Source organism: Meleagris gallopavo, chromosome 1 (assembly GCF_905368555.1).
Source record: "Meleagris gallopavo chromosome 1, MGAL_WU_HG_1.1, whole genome shotgun sequence".
Taxonomy (NCBI): domain Eukaryota; kingdom Metazoa; phylum Chordata; class Aves; order Galliformes; family Phasianidae; genus Meleagris; species Meleagris gallopavo.
The window spans coordinates 80,963,173-80,983,458 of NC_139404.1; the positions used below are offsets into that span (position 1 = coordinate 80,963,173).

At 43.2% G+C, this 20,286-nt stretch overlaps 1 protein-coding gene across 1 annotated transcript in view; it reads right to left on the bottom strand.

Moving 5' to 3' along the window:
- GAP43 (growth associated protein 43) overlaps positions 1 to 14,321 on the bottom strand; it is a 53,677-nt gene extending 39,356 nt beyond the window's left edge. The window contains exon 1 of the mRNA XM_010719351.4: positions 14,170 to 14,321. Within this exon, the coding sequence (XP_010717653.1) occupies positions 14,170 to 14,199 (30 nt within the window). The 5' untranslated portion in view covers positions 14,200 to 14,321. The remainder of the gene's footprint in view (positions 1 to 14,169) is intronic.
- Between the last annotated feature and the right edge of the window lie 5,965 nt (positions 14,322 to 20,286).

Here is a 20,286-nt window from a genome sequence, read left to right on the forward strand (position 1 = left end):
GCAAGGCCTTTTTCTTCTCTACACTGATAGCCTCTCCACTTCCACTCCTAATTGGCCAAGGAGGGGGATCCTGTGTCCAGACTTCATATCAAAACCTTCTCTTATAGCCACCTCCATAAAGTGTCTCTCCAGATCACTCAGCCATGGCCAATGAGTCTGCAAAAATCCTGACAGTCAGAGGACTAACGAGAGGAGCAGTCTCTTAAGATTCCATGATGGGCAATCTCGCCAGAAGGTACTGAAAACAGGAGACAAGGTGCCCTCATAAGGCACAGACTTCATAACTAGTTGTTAGATTTGTCAGGTTTACAGTGTAATGCCACGCTGACACATCTCAAGAGAACAGAGGTTCAAGTCTTCTTCTATGCCTGGAGTGCAGGAGAATTACTTTTGTTCAAAGACTTCTGAATATCTGCAGTGGGATTTCTCTATTTCCATTTCAGCCTCTGCTAAGACAAAACTGTTCCCTGAGCATGTTAGGTTGCTTTGTGCCCTGGTGGAACAGAGGTCTAAACTTCAAGAGAGCAGCATCAAGGTTGGGACATAGAACCTACAATGCCGTAGACTTGCTTTCTCGCTTGTCAAACCTACGTCTTCCTCAGGAGATCCTCCCACACAATCCTACAGACAGATACATGCTCCATTCACACAGGCACACACACAAAATGACCAGCAAATTAAGCAAAGAAATGATTTACATTACTCAAGCCACATCTTGCAGGTGCAAGGGAAAGGAAGAGGAGAAGAAAAGTATGTTTCCCATTATTTCTAGATTAGTTCATGGAAGGAATGTAAATACTAGTTTAAATGCTACTGATGGTACACAGAGGAGAAAACAGGCAGAATGACTTTTGCTGATGATTCCACTTTCTCCTGTGCCTCAGTTTCCTCACTCACAAAGGGAATAATAACAAGAGTGTTAGGGATCTAGTATGATACTATGGAAAAGGGTAGTACTAGTTTCAATGACAAAATATTTGGCCCATTTTTGTCCAGTAATTTTGCAACCCCTTATTCACAGGCACAAGTACACAGTAGCGTGACTCGTGCATTACATAAAAAGCCTGTCCTACAATCATCTTTATGGGCACATGCTGAAAGCTGATGTAGAAAATGTAAAATGGAGACTTACTCTGAAACTTGGCTTTCACATCCTTTTGAGTACGCCCTATGATAATTTTTACCATGTCATTTATTTTTTTCTGCAAATCCTCCCCACCCCCAGCTACTATAAAGGATAGGCAAAGCTCACTGAGTGGGTAGCTATTCAGTATTTCCCTTTATCCTAATTTCAGGCATGGCAAACTGCCTTATTTGCCACACATCATTCAAAGCCAGGACTGAATACAGAATTACTAATTACCTCACTGCCTTTTCTAGGGTACTGTTTTGCCTCAGTATCTCAGTGCTCCATGAGCCTTAACAGATGTTCTCACCAGGGAGGTAGGTGGGGTTGTTATCTCTACTTTACAGACACTGAAATCAGACACAAAGAGGGTAAGGTGAAAAAGTCCGCAGCATCCACTGATTTTGGGTCCCTAATTTGAGACGCCTTGGATTAGCATTTCCCCAGCTCTGTGTGCACACTGGGAGCAGAACTCCACACAATACCAGCTCTGCATTTCTGCCAGTGAGAGCCCAGGTGTCTCAGATGGAGAAACCAGAAAATGAGAACACACCAATTAGTGGCCACCCCTGGAAATCTCATTTATAGGCATTTTCAGTATCATACAGAAACCTGTGGCAGGAGGCAGGAAAAATTCAGGAGCAGAATTCAATTGCCATAACATGAGACCATTCTTCTGCTTTCAAACAGCCCTCTGCTCAGTTCAATACACAACCTTCATCGCTGGCAATAAATGAAACAGGAGACTATAGAAAACCTTTGTTCATGGCAAAACTCATTCAGTCCCCATGTATATCTCATTTTGTGCATTGAATGAGACTAGGATCCTAGTAAAAAATTAACCCACCCACCCCCCCAAAAAAAAAAAAAAAATCAACACACTATTTGACCATATAATTAAGGACCAAACCATTATGCCTGTATACAAGAGAGGGCAAATTACAGAAGGAAGGAATGACAACTCTTAATTAATTATTTACATTCAAAGTGTCTAGCTTTGAAAACTCAAAATTTGCTTTAAGATGTGTTTAATTTCCTATTTTAAAAATGCAAATGAAAAAGAAAGGAAATAGGAAATTCTATCATTTGAAACTATAATGGTGTTGCGTTTCCTTGTGTTTTTAAAGCTACAGTTCTTACTTATTAAATGGTTGCAAAACTCTTACACTTTTTCTTCTAATATCAACTTCAGACACAGACAAACAAACGAACAAAAAAATTAAAAAAAATCACAGTATGTTTTTGAAGAAGATACCTACCAAGGAACTTCTTGTCCAAACAGGAAAAATTCAGCAAAATTCCACGTAGTTGAAAAGACCATCTTTGATTGTTACAATTTATCTCATCCCCTAAAAGCTGGGTAATCCTGACTACAGGGAAGATGTTTTGTTCCAGCTTTTCTGTTTTGAAAAGGCTTTGGAAGAACCTAAGAAAAGGATATCTTGCTGAGGGTTGTATGGACTCAGCACATGATAATAGAAGATACTACAGATCAGCTTTATTTCTTCCATAATCTCATGCAACAGTATTTCTTCTGCTGTAGAAGAATTTATCCAAAGAATGTGAAATCTCTTCAATATTACATCTCAGCATGTTTTATTTAGTACTCCCAGCAACCGCTGGGACACATCATAATGGGAATAGAGGGGAATAAGCACTAAAGGTGAGTGCTAGTAGGGGTACAGCGCTCCAGTTGGGAATTCCTGAGTTACTGCCATATAAATGCTTTGAGATAACTCACGTCAGACAGGTAGAAGAAGTCACCAACTGATAAATCCCTACTAATCCTCTCCTGAGGGTGATGAAAAGGAAATATCAGTGTGGAGTTCCAGCAGATGATCAAGTTCAGAAGACAGATATCGGAGTTACATCTAGGATGAGACGACTTGCAGAAATCATAGCTTTAAGGCCACCAGAAAATATGTGCAGAACTAGACAACTCATTATCACAATACACCAAATGAATGTCTTCTGAACCTATATGCTCATGCTAAAAGCAGAAGACAGAGTGACATCTAAACTGTCAGGATTTAGGCATCTTGCTCTGGTTATCAGTGAAGCAACTGTTTTGGACTCCAATTCCTGAATCTCTGCTCAAAAAGGGACATAACTATAGTCCTCTCTGACAGCATGCAATTTATAGGCTTTCAGGTAGTTATCTCAGTGCTCAAACTACGGTACCTAAATTATGGGAGATTTGCCCCAGTTCTCTACTCTACCTGAAAGGATCTCAAGTCTTACTTTTCCTACTACAGAAGACTGTTTAGAGTAAGGTACTTTTAGCTTTTCCTGCTTAATATATTAGGCTTTTTTTTTTTTTCATGGAAGAATTAAATTAGCTTGAGACTAGAGACAGCACAGAAGTAAATCTAGCTTTACAGTCCAGTGGCTAAGCACTCTTCTGCAAAGGGGCAGATTGGGTCCAGTTCTTGCTTCAGTGAATATTTGATACTAATCATAGAAAATCCTCCTGGGAGACCACATGAGACCATTTAGTCCATCTCGTGGTTCAGCAAGGGCCCTACAGTGACTGGAGCTGCTGCCATAGCTTTCTCAGACAATCTACCCCACTGCATCAGTATCTTCTTGATGAGAAAACTCTTCCTAAACCGTAGTCTGAATCAGTCTCATAGCCCATTAAAAACCTTTACTCCCTGTTTTATCCACTCTGGACATGAAGAAGAGATTATTCTCATTTTATTGTACTTGTTTCCTATGCATTTGAAGACCTTTATCCTAAGTCCTCTCTGCCTTACTACTTTTAAGTTAAAAACAAACTAATTATTTCAATCTTTCCTCACAGATTACATTTCCCTTGACCTCCAGCCATTCTCATGTCCCAGTTTGCACCCTGCCTCACTGGACCAGACTTTCTTAGAGCGCAATGAAAAATAAAGCATGGCATTTCAGCTGAGACTTACATGTCCTGATCAGAGCAGAAGGCTTATTATGTGCATCTTACAGCCTCTATTCCTATTTGCACAACCTGGTAAGATGAACTTGTGGTCATCTAGAGATGCTGTCTCCCCTCCTGAAGGATAGCTGGTTGTTGTGTCGGCCTCCGTGGATAACTGGGTGCAATTTATTAATCCTGCCCATGCAGAGCACCTTGGATTCATTCTGATGCTTTTCACATTAGGTCCTTGGTTTGACAAGGTTGTCTTAAATACCAGTAAGTTTCACCAACATATACCTGGTTCACATTATCTGTATTTTTTAAAAAACGCTTCTTTTAGCCAGTCATCCAGGTTGAAATTAAAATATAAGGTACAATGTGCTTAATGAAAACAGTTAAGCACTAACAGACCACAGTTCAAGCTGTGGCAATCTGCTCAATACAGTCTTCTATTTAGACAGGAAATCAGCAAAAGTTATTCATCGAGTAGGATTATCTACATCAGTTATACATCTCTGTTGTAATGTTTTCCTTTGGACCATGCTCCTTTGCTTCACTTACGATAAAAGCTAGTGAGATAATGTCAAAATCCTTAAAAATGACAAGCTATGACATCTACTTCCCCTGTATCCACAAGGCTTGTTATAGAAGAAAGCTAAATTAGTTTGACATGATCTATTCTTGACAGATCTGTGCTGGTTCCTAATCATCTTCTTTATTAGATTATTTCCACCTTTTTTTTTTTTTCTTTTCCAGGAATGAAGTTAGACTGAGTAGTCTGTAATTTCTTATCTCCTCCTTGTTCTTTTTCAGCTTTCAGACACTTCATCCAGTCCTCACGAGTTTTCAAAGCACTCAGATCTTCACAGATTGCTTCCACCATCTTAATAAACAACTCAGAATGGTTTGAATCAATCATATTACATCACTACATTCTGATTTGTTCTTACCCGTTCCTACATCTTGACCTTCTTCCTTTGGCTGCACGCCATTTTAGCCATCTACTAGCAGTTGACCATGCTACTAAAGACATGCAAAATAAGCATTAAATACTTCAACAAACATGATGTAAAGTTCTAACTGAAGCTCTTCCCTCCCCTCTATGAATATTGTAAACACCAAGGTAGAGAGTTATGATGACATTCTTACACTTCCTTCCTCTGGCCCAAACAATATTTGATTCTTCCATGCAACAAATGACCACTGTGTCCAAGAAACATCAGGTTAAGTAGGTCCCTGCATAATGTCTAATATAAACTAATAGCACATTCTCCTTGGAGATGGGTTTTCAGATCTACTCTGGGAGTAACGGTATATTTACCGCATTTCTGGGTGATTACTTCAACCAAAGTGTTTCTGGATTACAGGAAGGTAGTAAATTCTCTTCCTCTTGGATGCACTCTGCAGAGGCTTGATCTGACAAACTTACCCATTTTGGTTGAGCAGGGAAAGCAACTGGAAGAATACTTGGTTTGTTGATCCCAAGGTAGCTTAGCTGTTAAGTAGGTATTGAGCTGATTAATGCTTATAAAACTAAGATTATTTATTTAGGGATTCTAGTAAGAAATCTTTCAATGTTTAGGGAGACCTACAGGTATATGTATCATTACCTCAGGACTTGAGTTACCTCCATAGTTGGAAAGGAAGGAAGATCTAAAGTTCTACAATGTCAGACAGACAGCTCTAAGAAGGTAGTTGAACTTAGAACAGCATAAATCGCTGATTTGTTCTGACTTCAGAACAGTGGTAAATACTGTGATACATTTTGGACTTCTCTTTCCAGCCACATCCTAATTACAAAGGAATGAAATTCTACAAGATGAGGCACTGTCTTATGGTATCTTTTCCTGCCTTGTAGAATGCCATAACTCAAAGGAAGAAAACAAAGATCATAAAACAGAAATAACTGAACTTTAAAGGAAGATTTGCTAATCCTATAAGCCCTTTGGGCTCATTTTTTACTAATTTGTCAATTCTTTTATCTTCCAAGAGTCATATACACTGGCATCATTATGGAAGGTTCTTTTTGCTGCATGTCTAGTTTCACCCTATAAGAGGGTATGGATTCACATTAACTTTTCTAACTGTGCTCTGTAAATGATCTAAATTCTATTTACTTCATGGAAGTTTTGGTTAGCTTCTGTTACTTTGGTCTAGTTCTGTTACTTTGAGAGGGTATCTTTCTTCCTTGCTCCATTCTTCCTTCCCTCCAGATTGAATCTCTTCTAGCCAGTATTTCTGACTGGGCTTTGGAAACATAGGAAAGGTCCTTTAGCACTAGGTCCTAGTTCCTGCACTTCAGGAGGGATTGGTTGCATCCCTGTCATGCTTTTTACTGCATTTTTAAAGGTTCTGCCACCATTAAACATGAATTTTCTGTTGTGGATGTCTGTCCTCAAAACTCTTCTCAGGGCTTCCCCTGGGTCTTCCATTGGAAATGCAGAGAGCAGGAAGGGTTAAAAATACTGTACTTCATCCTTGATCAGGCAGAGTCTCCATTCTGACAGGTTCTGACTCAGCCTGTGCTGTCCAGCCCTTTGCAAGCTGCCAATCTGACTACTCCAATGAAACAAGTTAAGAAGGAAATAATAACACCAAAATGTTTCTGGTTTTGAAGAACATAAAATGCAATTTCAGTGTAGCCCTCTAGTCTACAGTGAAATGTCCCTGCTGAGCACAAACCCTTGGGTCAGCTTGCAAAAGCCCCTTTAAATCAGTTCCCTGTTGTTCCATTTCCCTGAAGTTCCAGTGCAGCCTTCCAGCCACACCATGCCCTGCTCAAGCAGAGCAGACGATGCTCTCCAGGCATTTTCTCAGCAGTGGATCTCACTCTTACATGAAAATAAATGCCTGCAAGTTTTACTTCAGCAAATCAACAAGTCACACCTGTTTCCTTAGTTCTACGTTTTGAAACACAGATAACTTTAATGAAATTCTTGATAAATCCATCACTGAATAACTTATTCCTAAATCTGTGGGTAAACAAAAGAGAAAAGCATGGTACCATACTGCCCCAATATCCTCATCCTTGAGTACTTAACACTGCAGATTTATAAGGTCATTGGATACTATTGATAAAACAAATAGATTAGATTCTATTCGATATTGTGATGAACTGGATGCCAATTGATAGGTCTTAATTATAAGAGTAATCGAAACTAAATTATTCTAAACACCATCAATTATTAGAAGCTATCCCAAACGATGAAAACTAGAAGTTCCTGGGACTACAGTTTCACTCCTAGGAAATTACGAGAAGAGTGGAATAAAACTAGCTTCAGAGCTGGGTCCAGATCCAAACACACTCCTCTGACTGGTTAAATTTTAGGGGCATTCAAACCAAGCGAGTAAGATTCCTTCAGAGTCTGTTAGCTTTACTAATTACCAGCCTTCAGAGATACATGTCTCCTACATTGAAAACGTTTAAATATTATGAGATGTCCTGGTTTTCTATAAATATATACCATGATTATAACTGGAATTAATTCAAGAAACTTCAGAAGTAAGATGAGTAATGAATGAGACTGACATTTATTGGTTATAATTTGAAAGAAGATAAGTACATCCTGGCTTCCTTTTCAAGGAATCAAAGCCAATCAGCCCTAGAGGGAAGAAGGCAATCTCTGGACACACTTTTGACTAACAAGACAGCTAGAACACACCTTGACACCTAAGAGTGGCATCAGCAGCTGAGGGACAGGCCCAGAGGAAACATGAACCATCAGGAAAGCAGGAACTGATACTAGCATGTACTGTATGAACTGCTTCTATGGCAGCCATAGTCCTCCCCAGCTGTTTGCTGGGATTGAGCAGTTTTTCACCTATGTGACAGCAATGAAATAGGTAAGAATGAACCACTCTGCTGTCTCTGCCTATAGACATTCATTTTCTTCAGCTGCAACACCTACCCAAGTGGAGGAGACCTGGGGATGCTACAAATGCCAACTGGAAGCACAAAGGAAGAACCTTTGTATTTTCTTCTAGCAGTTTCCCTGCTCATTCCAGAGCCAGGAGGGTGAAGGGAAAAGGCTGCTGATGGTAGTAGAGAATGCTGCTGCCAGCAGGACTTCCCAAGAAGCATAGACTAAGGAGGACTGGTAGGTACCCAGCTGGAGGAGAGAAGCAGCAGCAGGAGGACTGCATGGTCAAGGGAGCAGAAAGAAGGCAAGGAGAAGAACAGAAGAGACAAAACAAATAACAGTAGGAGTCACCAGGATCAATGTAACTCCAAAAGCCCAATTTCCCTTTTTTATATGGAAAACAAATCATTATTTACATCAGTATTTCCACCCCACATACATAATGTAGGTTGTACAGGCTGGTGCATTGTGACAGTAGAAGAAGAGTAGCATACTAGTGAAAGGCAGGGGGAAGGTTAAGTTGTAACCCTCTCTCAGACTCTGGTTCATCATGGTTAAAAATGAGTCTGGGGAGAAATTCAGTGCTTTGTGATAGAGGAACACAAGTGGCTAATAAACATCCCAGCATGGGCTGAGGACAGATACAGCAATACTTTGCCTGTTTACATCACCTTTCACCTGAAGGCATCTGAATCCCTTTTTTTTTTTCCCCACATTCTAATTATTTGGATTCCATTTTAAAGCAGCATCTTGCAGAGAGGGCCATGATAGCCAGAAAAACTGCCTCCATCAAGTCAGAAAGCAGGTTAATAGTGCTGTTAGAATCAGCTAAATCAGAAATCAGCTCTCCCCAAACACATTCCTGTATACTAACTACCGGCCTGTGGTGCTTGCAACCATGAAAAGCCATGGAGTTTTACACACACACTCAGCAGGTAATAGAGAGAGCCCTAAGGATATATAAACACCTTCTCCACATGAGGCCAACAGAACTCTGAGGTTACACGTTGCCTCCCAGCATGCTCAGGAAGATCTTGGAATTAGAGATGAAATGACTGCATATGGACTTTAAACTTTGAACTTCAGTACCTGCTTCCAGAATACGTGCTCTGCTATTTTGGTATTCCCACTAGCACGGCCCATTCATCTTTCACTCAGCCTTTCTAGATGGCTAACTTCCTCTCAGCAGCCCAGTATTACCCTGGATGGAGCTATTGGGCTGTGGTTGTTGCCTTACAGTTGGAAATTGGTTCTTCATAGCTCAGATGCAGCCAGATGTGGACTGCTGCCTAATGCCTCCCTGAGACTTGCCAGCCTCAAGGCAAATGGGTAATGAAATGCACAGTGATTTCCAAAGGGCATCAGCACAGGGGGCTGCCATCAAAATGTTTCCCATCCTCAGGTGGCTTTAGCCTGGACCTGTCATCAGAGCTTTCATTCATTCTCAAACTCAAATAAAGCCCTCCCTGTGTAGGGAGGAAGCCTGAAACAATGGAACAGCAAGGGACAAGAGGGGAGTTATATAAAGGAAAGGATACAAGGGCCAGCAACACATGGACTGAGCAAATGGCAGTCAGTGATGTACCACCAGCAGTAATGTACCACTGGGAGCATGAGAGAACTCAGGTTATACAAACTTGGTGTAAAAGCAAGCTTTTGCTTCATACTACCTCACCCAAAAGCTAAGGTAGTCCTTTGGGTTATGCCTGCTGGCAACACCTCAGCATGTATGTACTTGCTTTGTACAGACCAGGCTGAGCCCACATATGCCCCACATTCTCTGCATGTGGAGGCAACAAGTTGCTCAGGGGGGCACAGTCCCTGTGTGTGAGGCCAGTGAACCCAAGCAGGTATACACATCCCTGATTTACATCACACAAGTCTATCAGCCTGCTTTTATCCTGCTGTGGGCAAAGGGCCAAGTTCACCTTCCCACTAGCACAAGAAGGCTTTGCAGTATGGCAGATGTCACAGTGGGGAGTTCTCCCTCCACAGTGTCTCTGGGAAATGGGGAGGGAGAAATGCAGTGTCTGTGTAGGGCAGCTCCTAGATCACAGAGTCCATGACAGCTGGTCTGAAATGAGAGCAGACTTCAGGAGGAATCTCTGTGCACTTTCATCTTCATGTCAGTGAGAGCCATACAACAGCAGGAGAGCTCCCTGTCAGATCAAGCCTTAAGCAGGAGAAGACTCAAGAGTGCCAGGCCGTAGCCTGTAGGTACCAGTGGTACCGCCTGGCTGCAGGAAGCTTGGGATTCCAACTCAGGAGCAAGTGGCAAAAAGCAATTTCAGTCAACAGACTGATATCTCTTGTATTGAGCATTAAGCTGTCCTCTCCCTGGCAACTCTGCCTGCATTTGCTGAGGAAGGGGCTTGTCTGCACCATTAAGAACCTTTACTTTACGCGATCAAGGAGAAATCAATGCCTCTAATTGTCAGCAATGGCAGCGGAGGAGGACGGGGTGATGGGAGGGGTGTTTCTCTGGAGACATGCTTCTCAGGAGAAATCCCAGTGGTTTTGTCCCAGGAAGAGAAATAGTAAGGACCTGAAGTAATTAAACTTCCAGGCAGCAATTGTTTACTGGAAGCAGCACGGAAACAGCTCTGAGCCTCATAGAAAAGCAGGGCAGTGGCTTGGTTCTCCTAGGGTGCAGACGCCCCTGCCCTGAAGTCAATGGCTGGAGGTGATTTACACCATGCTGGTGAGTGGAGAGAGGAGGGATGTGAATAGACCCTTGCCTTTACTTTTCATTTTGCTTTCCCTTCCTCTTCCCCCCTCCATCTCAGTGTTTAAAGGCATGGCCAAGCCTCGCAAGTTCGGAAGCATCCGCATCGTGTGGCATAATCAAGTTGTTCTAAATGAGATCTGAGACATTTTAATATCCTGAGGCCACACACCCTTAACTCCGCGTGCATCTTCCTCTCTCTCTTTTTCTCCATTTCCTCCTTCCCACACACCTCTGCAGTTCCTGGAATGACACCTCACCGGCTGGATGCAATTGCTAAAACACTCCCTAATGCTTTCTCCGATTGCATTGAGCGGCTTCTTCAGAGATACAGCCCTGTTTATTCATGCTGCTCGTGTGGAAGGGGAAAGAAATGCAGACTGACTCTCCCCCTCCCTCCTTTGATTCGATGGGTGTGGCAGGTTTAAACCTTTGCAGCCGCGGCTCGCCAGCACTGGGCGCGGAGCGGAGGACGGAGCGGGAGGGAAGCCGTCTGATATGGCTGGTGATGAATGAGACTCATCTCACCCACAAGTGGGAAACCTGCTTGCAGGTTATTGTTTAATCACTCATGCAATCCAATACTGAGCACATACCCCCATCACGCCCATCTGTTCCAGTATGCGGTGCATACAACACTTGCATTTCTAGACACCTATCTCACTACCCAGCCCTGCAAATTACTGACCGCATCTCTTGCCAGAAGGAAAGGTTACATTCAATTTTTCAGAAACTGCCTGACACAGCCCTTATGTTATGCCTCTTTTTAGCTGAATATTTTGCGGGCACAGATTCAGAGGTGCAATTGGCTGTGGGCAGAAATGACAACACCGAGCTATCTACATCTCTCATGGGTGTGCAGTCAGATACCTCGCTCCTCATGCTGGCATTGCACCCACAAGAAAGAATCACCTGCAAACTGCAAGTGTGTGAACGTATTTGTCTGTGACGGGCAGAAGAACAGACGCATACAGGCACACCTAGACACAAATGTGAAGAGATTCCTTCCACGCCCAAGCCTGTAATTTCAATGTTTTGCTCTTTTGCTGCCAGAAAGGCGGGACACCGGGGGCTTCCCCCAAAAAATAATATGAGGTGAGCTGTCCTTATTTCTTGGGATGGAAGCTCTGATCTGTCCTGTTAACTCATTCCCTTTTTGTCCTTCCATGAAAGATCTGGGTGGGGACAGATGAAGAGCACAAGCTGAAAACTGCAATCTTTTTCTTCTCCAAATTAAATATGCCTCTAATGTATCACCAGCATCGCTGACCGCATTGCTATATTGCCAGTTTGGCAATTTCAGCGTATATTGAGGTATAGGAATGGGAGCTGGGCTCCGAGCCCAGAAACATCCATGGAATATGCACAGGCAGGCACATTCAGGATGTATGGCCGCATAACGAGGAGAAAGCATGTGCAAACGAGAGCATGTGTGCTGGTGCATATATGTGTAGTACGGTTGCGAGCGATCAGAGAGCGCGGATGTGTGCTGCACATGCACGCGCAAAGGGGTGTGTACCATGCGGTGGATTAATGTACAGAGCAGGGGGAGAGGACCGCGTGTGATCCAGATACCTGCATGCCACGCATTTCTTAATATGTTAGGATACAAAGTGATAGGAGCGGATGCACACAGATGTAAAGAACAGCACTTTGCAGTTTGAATCAGGAGCGTAAATGCTCAGCCTGTGAAAGTGTAGGCAAAATTATTCCCCAACAGCTTTTTTTCTGACTCCGGAAGACCCCAATGCTACTTACTTTATTTTAAAATTTGCCATGAACCTCTGCACTCTGCCTCTCTGTCTGCCTGCCTTTTCCTCCTCTGCTCTTTTCATCCCATATCTGCCAGCTGAACATGCTCTGCTGGCTGGCTGCAGTGTGATCCCCTCTCCTCCCAGCCATCACCCCCTCCCTCCAGATTTTAGCAAACGTATCATTAATTGCAGAGCATTTGAAACCTGTATGGGGAAAAACACAAGATGACGCAGGGTCCCTTTCTACCCTGCTCGCCTGCCCCTCCCCATTATTCTACAAAATCACTCCTTCATCTGATAACACACATTTCTCCATTCAGAAGCACATCTTTCCCTGGATTTTTTTTAAGCACTGCGCTGTTCTATAGTATGGGAGCTTCTTGCATCAATGTGCTAAGCTGTGGCTCGAGAGTGCTGCAGTGTTATATTGTAAGGGATATATCAATGTATGCACATATAAAGTAACCACCGTGGTTCCACACCCAAGACTGAGTTGAGCTTTGCTCTCAGAACAAGGATCCAAGCTCTTTGTCATTACCTCTCAACCTGTAATTAGGAGAAGTTCCCCAAATGCCTCATAAAGATGTCTGGGGGCAGCTCCTGCCTCCAAGTTTTATCTGAATAAAGCCAACATCCTCCCAAGAAAGTCCAAGCAGCTCCATGATAATAGGCTATTTTAACAAGGAGCAGGTTTGGGCTTTCATACAAAATAAAAACAGGGAAGGTGGGAATGAATCATACAGTTTTTTTCTTTTTTTTTTTTTTTTTCATTCAAAAATATCATTTTAGATATGAAAATTTCATCGCTGACAATCAGCCGCCACCCGAATTTCTTTATCAACCCGATTTCCTGACAGGAAAAGCCAGGTGGAACCAGTGAAGAGAATGAACTGGTTTCCAACAGGTTCACACCGCGAGCCTCTCTTATCCCACCCGAGTTCGGAACTGGCAGAGGCGTGGTCCTCTGTCTCCTCACCAGCTGGTGCACAGTTGTCTAACTGGTTGTACTATGAAGGGTACCGCAAAGAGGGTGCATCTCCCCTCTCCTGGCCAATGCTTTTGTTATTAATTATACTTTTCATTATACCATAGGTTGGAAGAAGAAGGGAAAAAAAAAAAAAGCAAAAAAAAAAAGCTTCAAGTTAATTCCTGCTCGGATTGTTGTAAGACAAAAAAAAAAAAAAAAAAAAAAAAAAAGAAGAAAAAAAAGGAATGCACCTGTTCTCCGAGCCACCTCACAGCACATGCCCGTAAAGCATCTCCCATTCATCAGAGCCAGGAGCAATAGAAAGCACTCTGACCGGGGATCAAGGCTCACCGGGCATCCTTTCTTTTCTTGGCATATGATGAAGAATCGCTTCCTTTATCTCCAAGGTAGAGCCAGATCTCATCACGCTTCCTGCCAGCCTCCCCCCCCCCTCACCCCCCACCCTACATCCACACCCTCAGAACCACCGAGAGAAAATCCCAGGCAATGCATCTGATCACAATTAAAGCAAAAAATAATACTAATAGTAATGGGGAGATGCTGGTAGCTCCACAAATGTGGACACAGGCAACCCCCGTCCCCACATCAGCAGCCCCGGAAAAGCAAAGCAGTCACGCTGAAGGGTGTGAAAAGAGCCTTCAGTCGCAAGATGCTAAAGAATTGCAAAAGAGACATCTGCTGAAAGCAGCTGAAATGTCCTCCCCCTTGCCCCAGCCCCTACCCAAGCCCCTCACACATGCGGGCAGACACACACCCCACGGGCAACCAAGAGCCTGGGAGATTTCTTAGCAGAAAGAAATATAAAAATCTGCAGTTCTACCTGTTTTGTTCTTCTCATACAGCACAGCATGATCGTATTGTCCCCTTCCTTCCTTCTTCTTCCTTCCTTCTCCTCTCTCCTTTTCCTCTTCTCTCTCTTATCTCTCCCCCCCACCCTCTCCGCTCCCTCCCTCCCTCCCTCCCTCTCTCTCCTCTCTCGCACACGCACACACGCACACACGCACACACACCAGGGCAGCGAGCAGTGACTGGAAGGTCCACAGCCACCGCTCGTCGCACATGCACCCGCCGCCTCTCCCTATACCCTGCCCAGAATTGTTCCCCGGCGCTCCCCGACTCGTCCCCTCCCCGGCCCACCCCACGCCCAGCCCCGCAGCCCCCCCAGGTCCCTTGGCCAGCCTCATGAATAATTAACATCTCCAATCTGGACCCAATTACCCAACGCCTTTCCCACCATACAGAGGCTACTGGGAAGAGGGGACGCGGCGGGAGCCCCCAGCCCCGCTCCCACCCGAGCCCCCGGCCACGGTCGGGAGTGGGATTTATACGCGGAGGAGCACGGGGTGGGCACGGAGGGGAGACGAGGGAGCGGGGGTTCTTGCCGCCGCATGCCGTGTGCCTCATGCACAGGTGACGTACCGTAGGTGGGAGCTGTCAGCTAAACGGGAGTTGGAAAATATGTTAAAATGGCTGTTAGGAGCCCCCCTCCCCCTCCCTGCACACCCGCAAACATATATGCACACGCTGCTGTCTCCATACGTGCAGGCACAAACCCCCGTGGCAATGTCCTGCTGTCCCTACAACGGGACAACTTTCCCTCTTGTCCCCTTAGTCCATCCTATAGACTGCATAGGCGCAGAAAATGATACCCCTGCAACAGATTTATTATTTTTTTAAATTTAAATACCACTACAGAAGTCATCCGTCTCCTTTCTCTATAGTTCTATATTAATTTCCCCGCCTAAGTGATTTCTGCATCTATTGATCTCAGCCAGCAAATTTCTGTAAACTGATTTCTGTAAACTGTGGTAAGGGAAATGTGCATGTTCACACACAACCATCCCTATGCACATGTAGGGACAAAAATGTATGGGTCTGCATGCATGGCAGATCATGGCAATGAGTGAGTTGGAGTGAACATTAATGCACACACACACCTCCAAGCACACGTCTTGAAAGTTTTAGCATGGTGTTTTCTCGGAATATATATGAGCAGGGTAGCTATATCTGTCAGTCTGAAAAAATATTCCAGACAATGTTTAAAGCAAAGCATGAGAATGTTGAGCATGTGAAAAATATAAAAAGACTGTTGGATTTTTAGGATTTCATCTACCAAAATTCAAATTTAGCTTATTTAATTTACTGTGTCTAGGAGGCACATTCAAATGCTGTTCTCTTTCATAGTACTAATATCACTACATCAACTTCTCAGCTACACCATGGAGTTACTCCTAATTTACTGTAATGTGAAACTGCTCACAAAAAAGAAAAAAGAGTCTTAGGTTATTAGTAAGTGTAAATATAGCTAAAGAGATTATGAATACAAATACACACATACAAATAAATACAGATATAGATACAGTTTCTGAAATACCCCTCAGCGCAGACTCCTGCATAATCATATTCAGTTGCTATGACATCATTGCAATTCTCAGCACCCCATATTTTTTTTTAAGGAAAGTAAACAGCATTTCAAAGAGAATCTACCTAGCTACATCTGTGTGTAGTTTAAGGGAAGTGCCTTTTAGAGTTAAGCAGGTATAAATATTACTTCTGGATTTATCGTCTAGAAAAGGGAAACCATTGCACGGTAATGAGATGCAGAGAAGATACTAAACTGGGAAGAATTGTGAGCACCAGCTGACAGCAAAGTAGACCAAAGGATTAAATAACAAAAATTAGATTCATCTTCAGAAGATGCGTGCAGAGGGAAAGAAGGCAAACCATGCAATCGTAAAAGAAGTGAAAAGTGGATCTGCAGAAAACAACTGGCATCAGATCAGAGGAAGGGATGTCGGTGGCATAAACCATTGATGGCAACTCCATGTCAAGGCAATGAGAAGCAAGGCTATAGCATTTTGGGATATGCCTATGGGGCTTACGAGTCTCTGCCCCAGCTTCAGATGTTGCTGAGGCTCATCTTTTCAACAAAACTAGTGTGTTGTGAGCTCAGATCTGCTTGCTACCCCACACAACATGTGCCCTTGGGATACAGAACCCACCCTGTTCAAGCACGCATGTCTCTGTCTGTGAATATAACCCTGGACTCACTTTGGAGACAATGAAGAGGAATGGGAACTTCTAGGATGTGATTCAGATCATCCTATAGCAGAAGCCTAAACTGGGTCAGATGAATCACACTTCAGAAGTGTTTTAGAAGCTCATGTTCTTCCCACTGAAAAGGCCTTTTTAGGGAACCTCCCTGGTGTAGGGAGCTCTGGCGAGGAAAGCCTGCCTGGCCCCCACTTTTCCCAAACACCCACTCAGACAAGGAACAGGCTGGCAGCTGAATGACTGCATGAGTACAGCGCGAAGGCAAATCCAATGTCCTGTATGCACTTGGGGTTGCTGCTCACCCCCTGAAGTCAGAGCCAAAGTCAGAGCCACTTTGCTTCACATCCAGCCCCATGAGCACTCAACACTCTCACCCACTGCAAGCCATTTCTGTCACAAAGACAAAAGTCCTTAGTGAGTTAGTGGTGGTCAGCCAGTCCACTGTAGTCACATCTGAGTTCCCTCTGAATTAATCTTCTCGTGTAGAAGAGCCATATTCTGTGACCCGAGTTACCACATATTTTAGTTCCTGACACCTTCTTCTTTAAAAATCAGGACTCCTTTGCAAAGTGGTACTTTACATTCTTTACCCAGTTGCATGGTTTTGACAATGATACGTTTGATGATAATGTGTTTGATAATTATATGTGAGGAGGCTAAGGGGAAGTAACATGGCGGCCTACAGCTCCTCACAGGGAGCAGAGGGGCAGCGCTGAGCTCTGGTTTGTGTGACAGTGACAGGGCCTGAGAGAACGGCATGGAGTTGTGTCGGGGAGGGGCAGCTGGAGGTTAGGGACAGGGTCTGCAGTGAGCATGGAACGGGCTGCCCAGGGCAGTGGGCACGACTCTGATCTGCTGGAGTTCAAGGAGCATTTGGATAATGCTCACAGACATAGGGTTTGAATTTTGCGTGGTGCTGTGTGGAGCCAGGTGTTGGACTTGATGAACCTTGTGGGACTCTTCCAGCTCACGATATTCTATGAGTTTATGATATCCCAATACCTGCTGTCCTGCCATTTTGACTATGTCATCACTTCAAGTTGTAGGGTAAATTATCTGATTACCACATAAAAAGGAAAAAAAAGGACGAGTCCACAGCAATTAAAGAGAAGTTGAAGAGAATGAGGAATTTGAATATGAGGTTAAAGACACACACTTCAGCCAAGATATTATTGAATATCAGAAACAAAACTCAAGGAAAGAAATAGAAGTGAATCTCCATTTCTCAATGTCACTAAGTCAAGATAGGATGCTTTATCCAAATGACTCTTTCATCTCTCCACTGTGCTGCCAATGCTCATTCACCACTCCTTCAGAGTTTCTGGATAACACTGCATTATGCAGTGCAGACATGCCCTGGAAAGCTCCTTTGACCTTGGCTTTTGAACCTACACAAGTAAAAGGAAGAGCAGTTCCAGAGAACAACATGAATCGGGAACTGGGGAAGAGGACTGGCAGGAGGGGATGAACAATGACTATAGATTTTAAATGCTTTATCTATGAGACTTGACTAAATGACACCTGAGGAGGTGGAGAAGTGTGGTATTTTCAAAAGCTGTAAGCCTCAAGAAGGGAAAGGAATTATTTGGAGTGATACATAGACTGTTCGGTGTATGCTGCACGCTCCTCCTCTGTGAAGGAAGGTTTGCTTAATGTAAAATAATTATTAAGATAACTTCTTTAATTCAAAGCCATGTTTTCAGTTTAAAAGACTCCAGATCATTTAAAAGTAATGACACGTATTGGTGATGGTTGCAACATAGGGTGGAGGGAACTGAGAAATGCAAACCAGTGTTGTTTCCCTGTGACTTCTCTTGCAAGGTTTATCAGTGCTTGAAGTTACCCCAGTAGCTCATGGTTCAAATACTGGTCCAAAGAACCATCTTCAGCTGCAAATCTAGGTGCTACAGTAAAAGCTCATCTTCAGTTTTGGTTTAAAGAATCACCTAATTTGAGCCACTTTCTGTGACTATCATCAGGCTGATCCCTCGGAAAAAGTTAAATAAAAGCAAGTTAAAGGAAGATAATTTGCCTATAGGAACCATCCTAGTGGTAAGCAAGCTGAGCTGAAGAGGCGTCTTTTCAAGAGAAGCACTGTGAAAGTCCTGTTACTAAGGATATTTAAAGCTTCAGTATAAACAGAACTGAAGTGAACGACTTGCTTTCATTGCGAGATAGATTGGATTTTCTCTTTATTCATATGTTCCACATGTAGTGGTAGCCTTGCCTTTTGTTAGCCAAATTTCATACTGAAGGGAAAAAAGCCAATTTTACAAAGATTTTTTAGGATCCTCATTTGAATAGGCATTCCTGAAAATCCCTCTGTTGGCCATTTGCATTTTTAGTGTCCTCAGGAGCTATCCAACTCTGGTCTCATTTGGCCTCACTTTCAGTCATCTAAAGTCTATTGACACAAAATAGTGTAGTGTACCACTATGAGCAAACTCCTTTTTTAGCCTGCTTTAGATATATCCAGGAATCTCCCCGGGGAGTGTGGTTTCCAGTATAAGGATTACTTATGCTACCTTAGATTTCAGTTAATCCTGAGTTTAAAAGTTAAAAAAGGAGAGCCTGGTTTATTTTGACAAGACTGTCCATGTTCATCAAGTTGAAATAAATGGCTTCGAAACCCTGATTTTTAATAGTCACAATGTCAATGTGGTATTGAGTCTTTTAAATTCTGATAACTTATCTGGAAGACTTCCAAAAATGCCAGTCCAGGAATGCTCTATTTCATTCAATGTCTTTAACAACTGCTTGGTAGCTCATCCTCTGCAACAGTGAATACACATGACATTTGTAACTGTTGCCAACTCACAGGTGCTCTGCATTTATTCCCAGTGAATTCTGCTTTTCTTCCTGTACCGCACAGCTGGGTCACAGTACTGAAAACACATGGCTTTACAATTGGAAGCAAAATAAGCAATGGCCTCAAAAATTTCCATGTTTTTTATTATTAGAGAAAAAAGAGGTTTTCTGTAAATTGTGTGGCATATTCAAACTCGAATATCTGGGTGGAACCAAGAGTAAAAAGATTTTAACATGCACAAAGAATGGTCCTTACGACTCCCATGTCATTATTAATTATTGTTGAGCTTCAGAATCATAAAAAAATGCAAACACAATAGTTAAATACCAGAATAGCTTAATGCTGAATATCATAACTCTTCAATAAAATGAAATCTCATCTGTTTATGTGTCAACAAGAAAAATGTCTTCATGAGAGCAGGCAGCCTATCCACTACTATTGTCCATGTAGTAACAGTCTGCCATTGGAGAATACAATACATTACAAGCCAAACCAAATATATAGCAGGATGACACAGGAAGCCCCGTCTTTCTTCTGTAGGGACCTTTCAATCTGTGCTGTTGGGTCCACACAGCAGTCCCTTGTGCTGTAGCACAGACTCAGGAAAGCAAGCTTTGAACAAGAACCAGCTGTAACCCAGATGGACCGCCTACCTATTTCTCAAGTTGGCCCCATCATTTACTCCAAGTTACAGAATCATAGAACGGCTCGGGTTGGAATGGACCTCAAGGACCATCAAGTTCCAACCCCCTGCCACAGGCAGATTTGCCAGCTGCTAGACCAAGTACTAGATCAGATTGCCCAGGGCGCCATCCAACCTGGCCTTAAATGCCTTCAGGGATGGGGCATCCACAATGTCTCCAGGCAACATGTTCCAGCACCTCACCACTCTCTCAGTGAAAAACTTCCCCATGACATCCAATCTAAAGCTTCCCTCGTTTAGTTTAAAACCATTCTCCCTTGTCCTATCACTATCTACCTTTGTAAAAATTTGATTTCTGTCATGTTTATAAACTCCCTTGAAATACTGGAAGGTTGCAATGAGGTCTCCTCGCAACCTTCACTTTTCCAGGC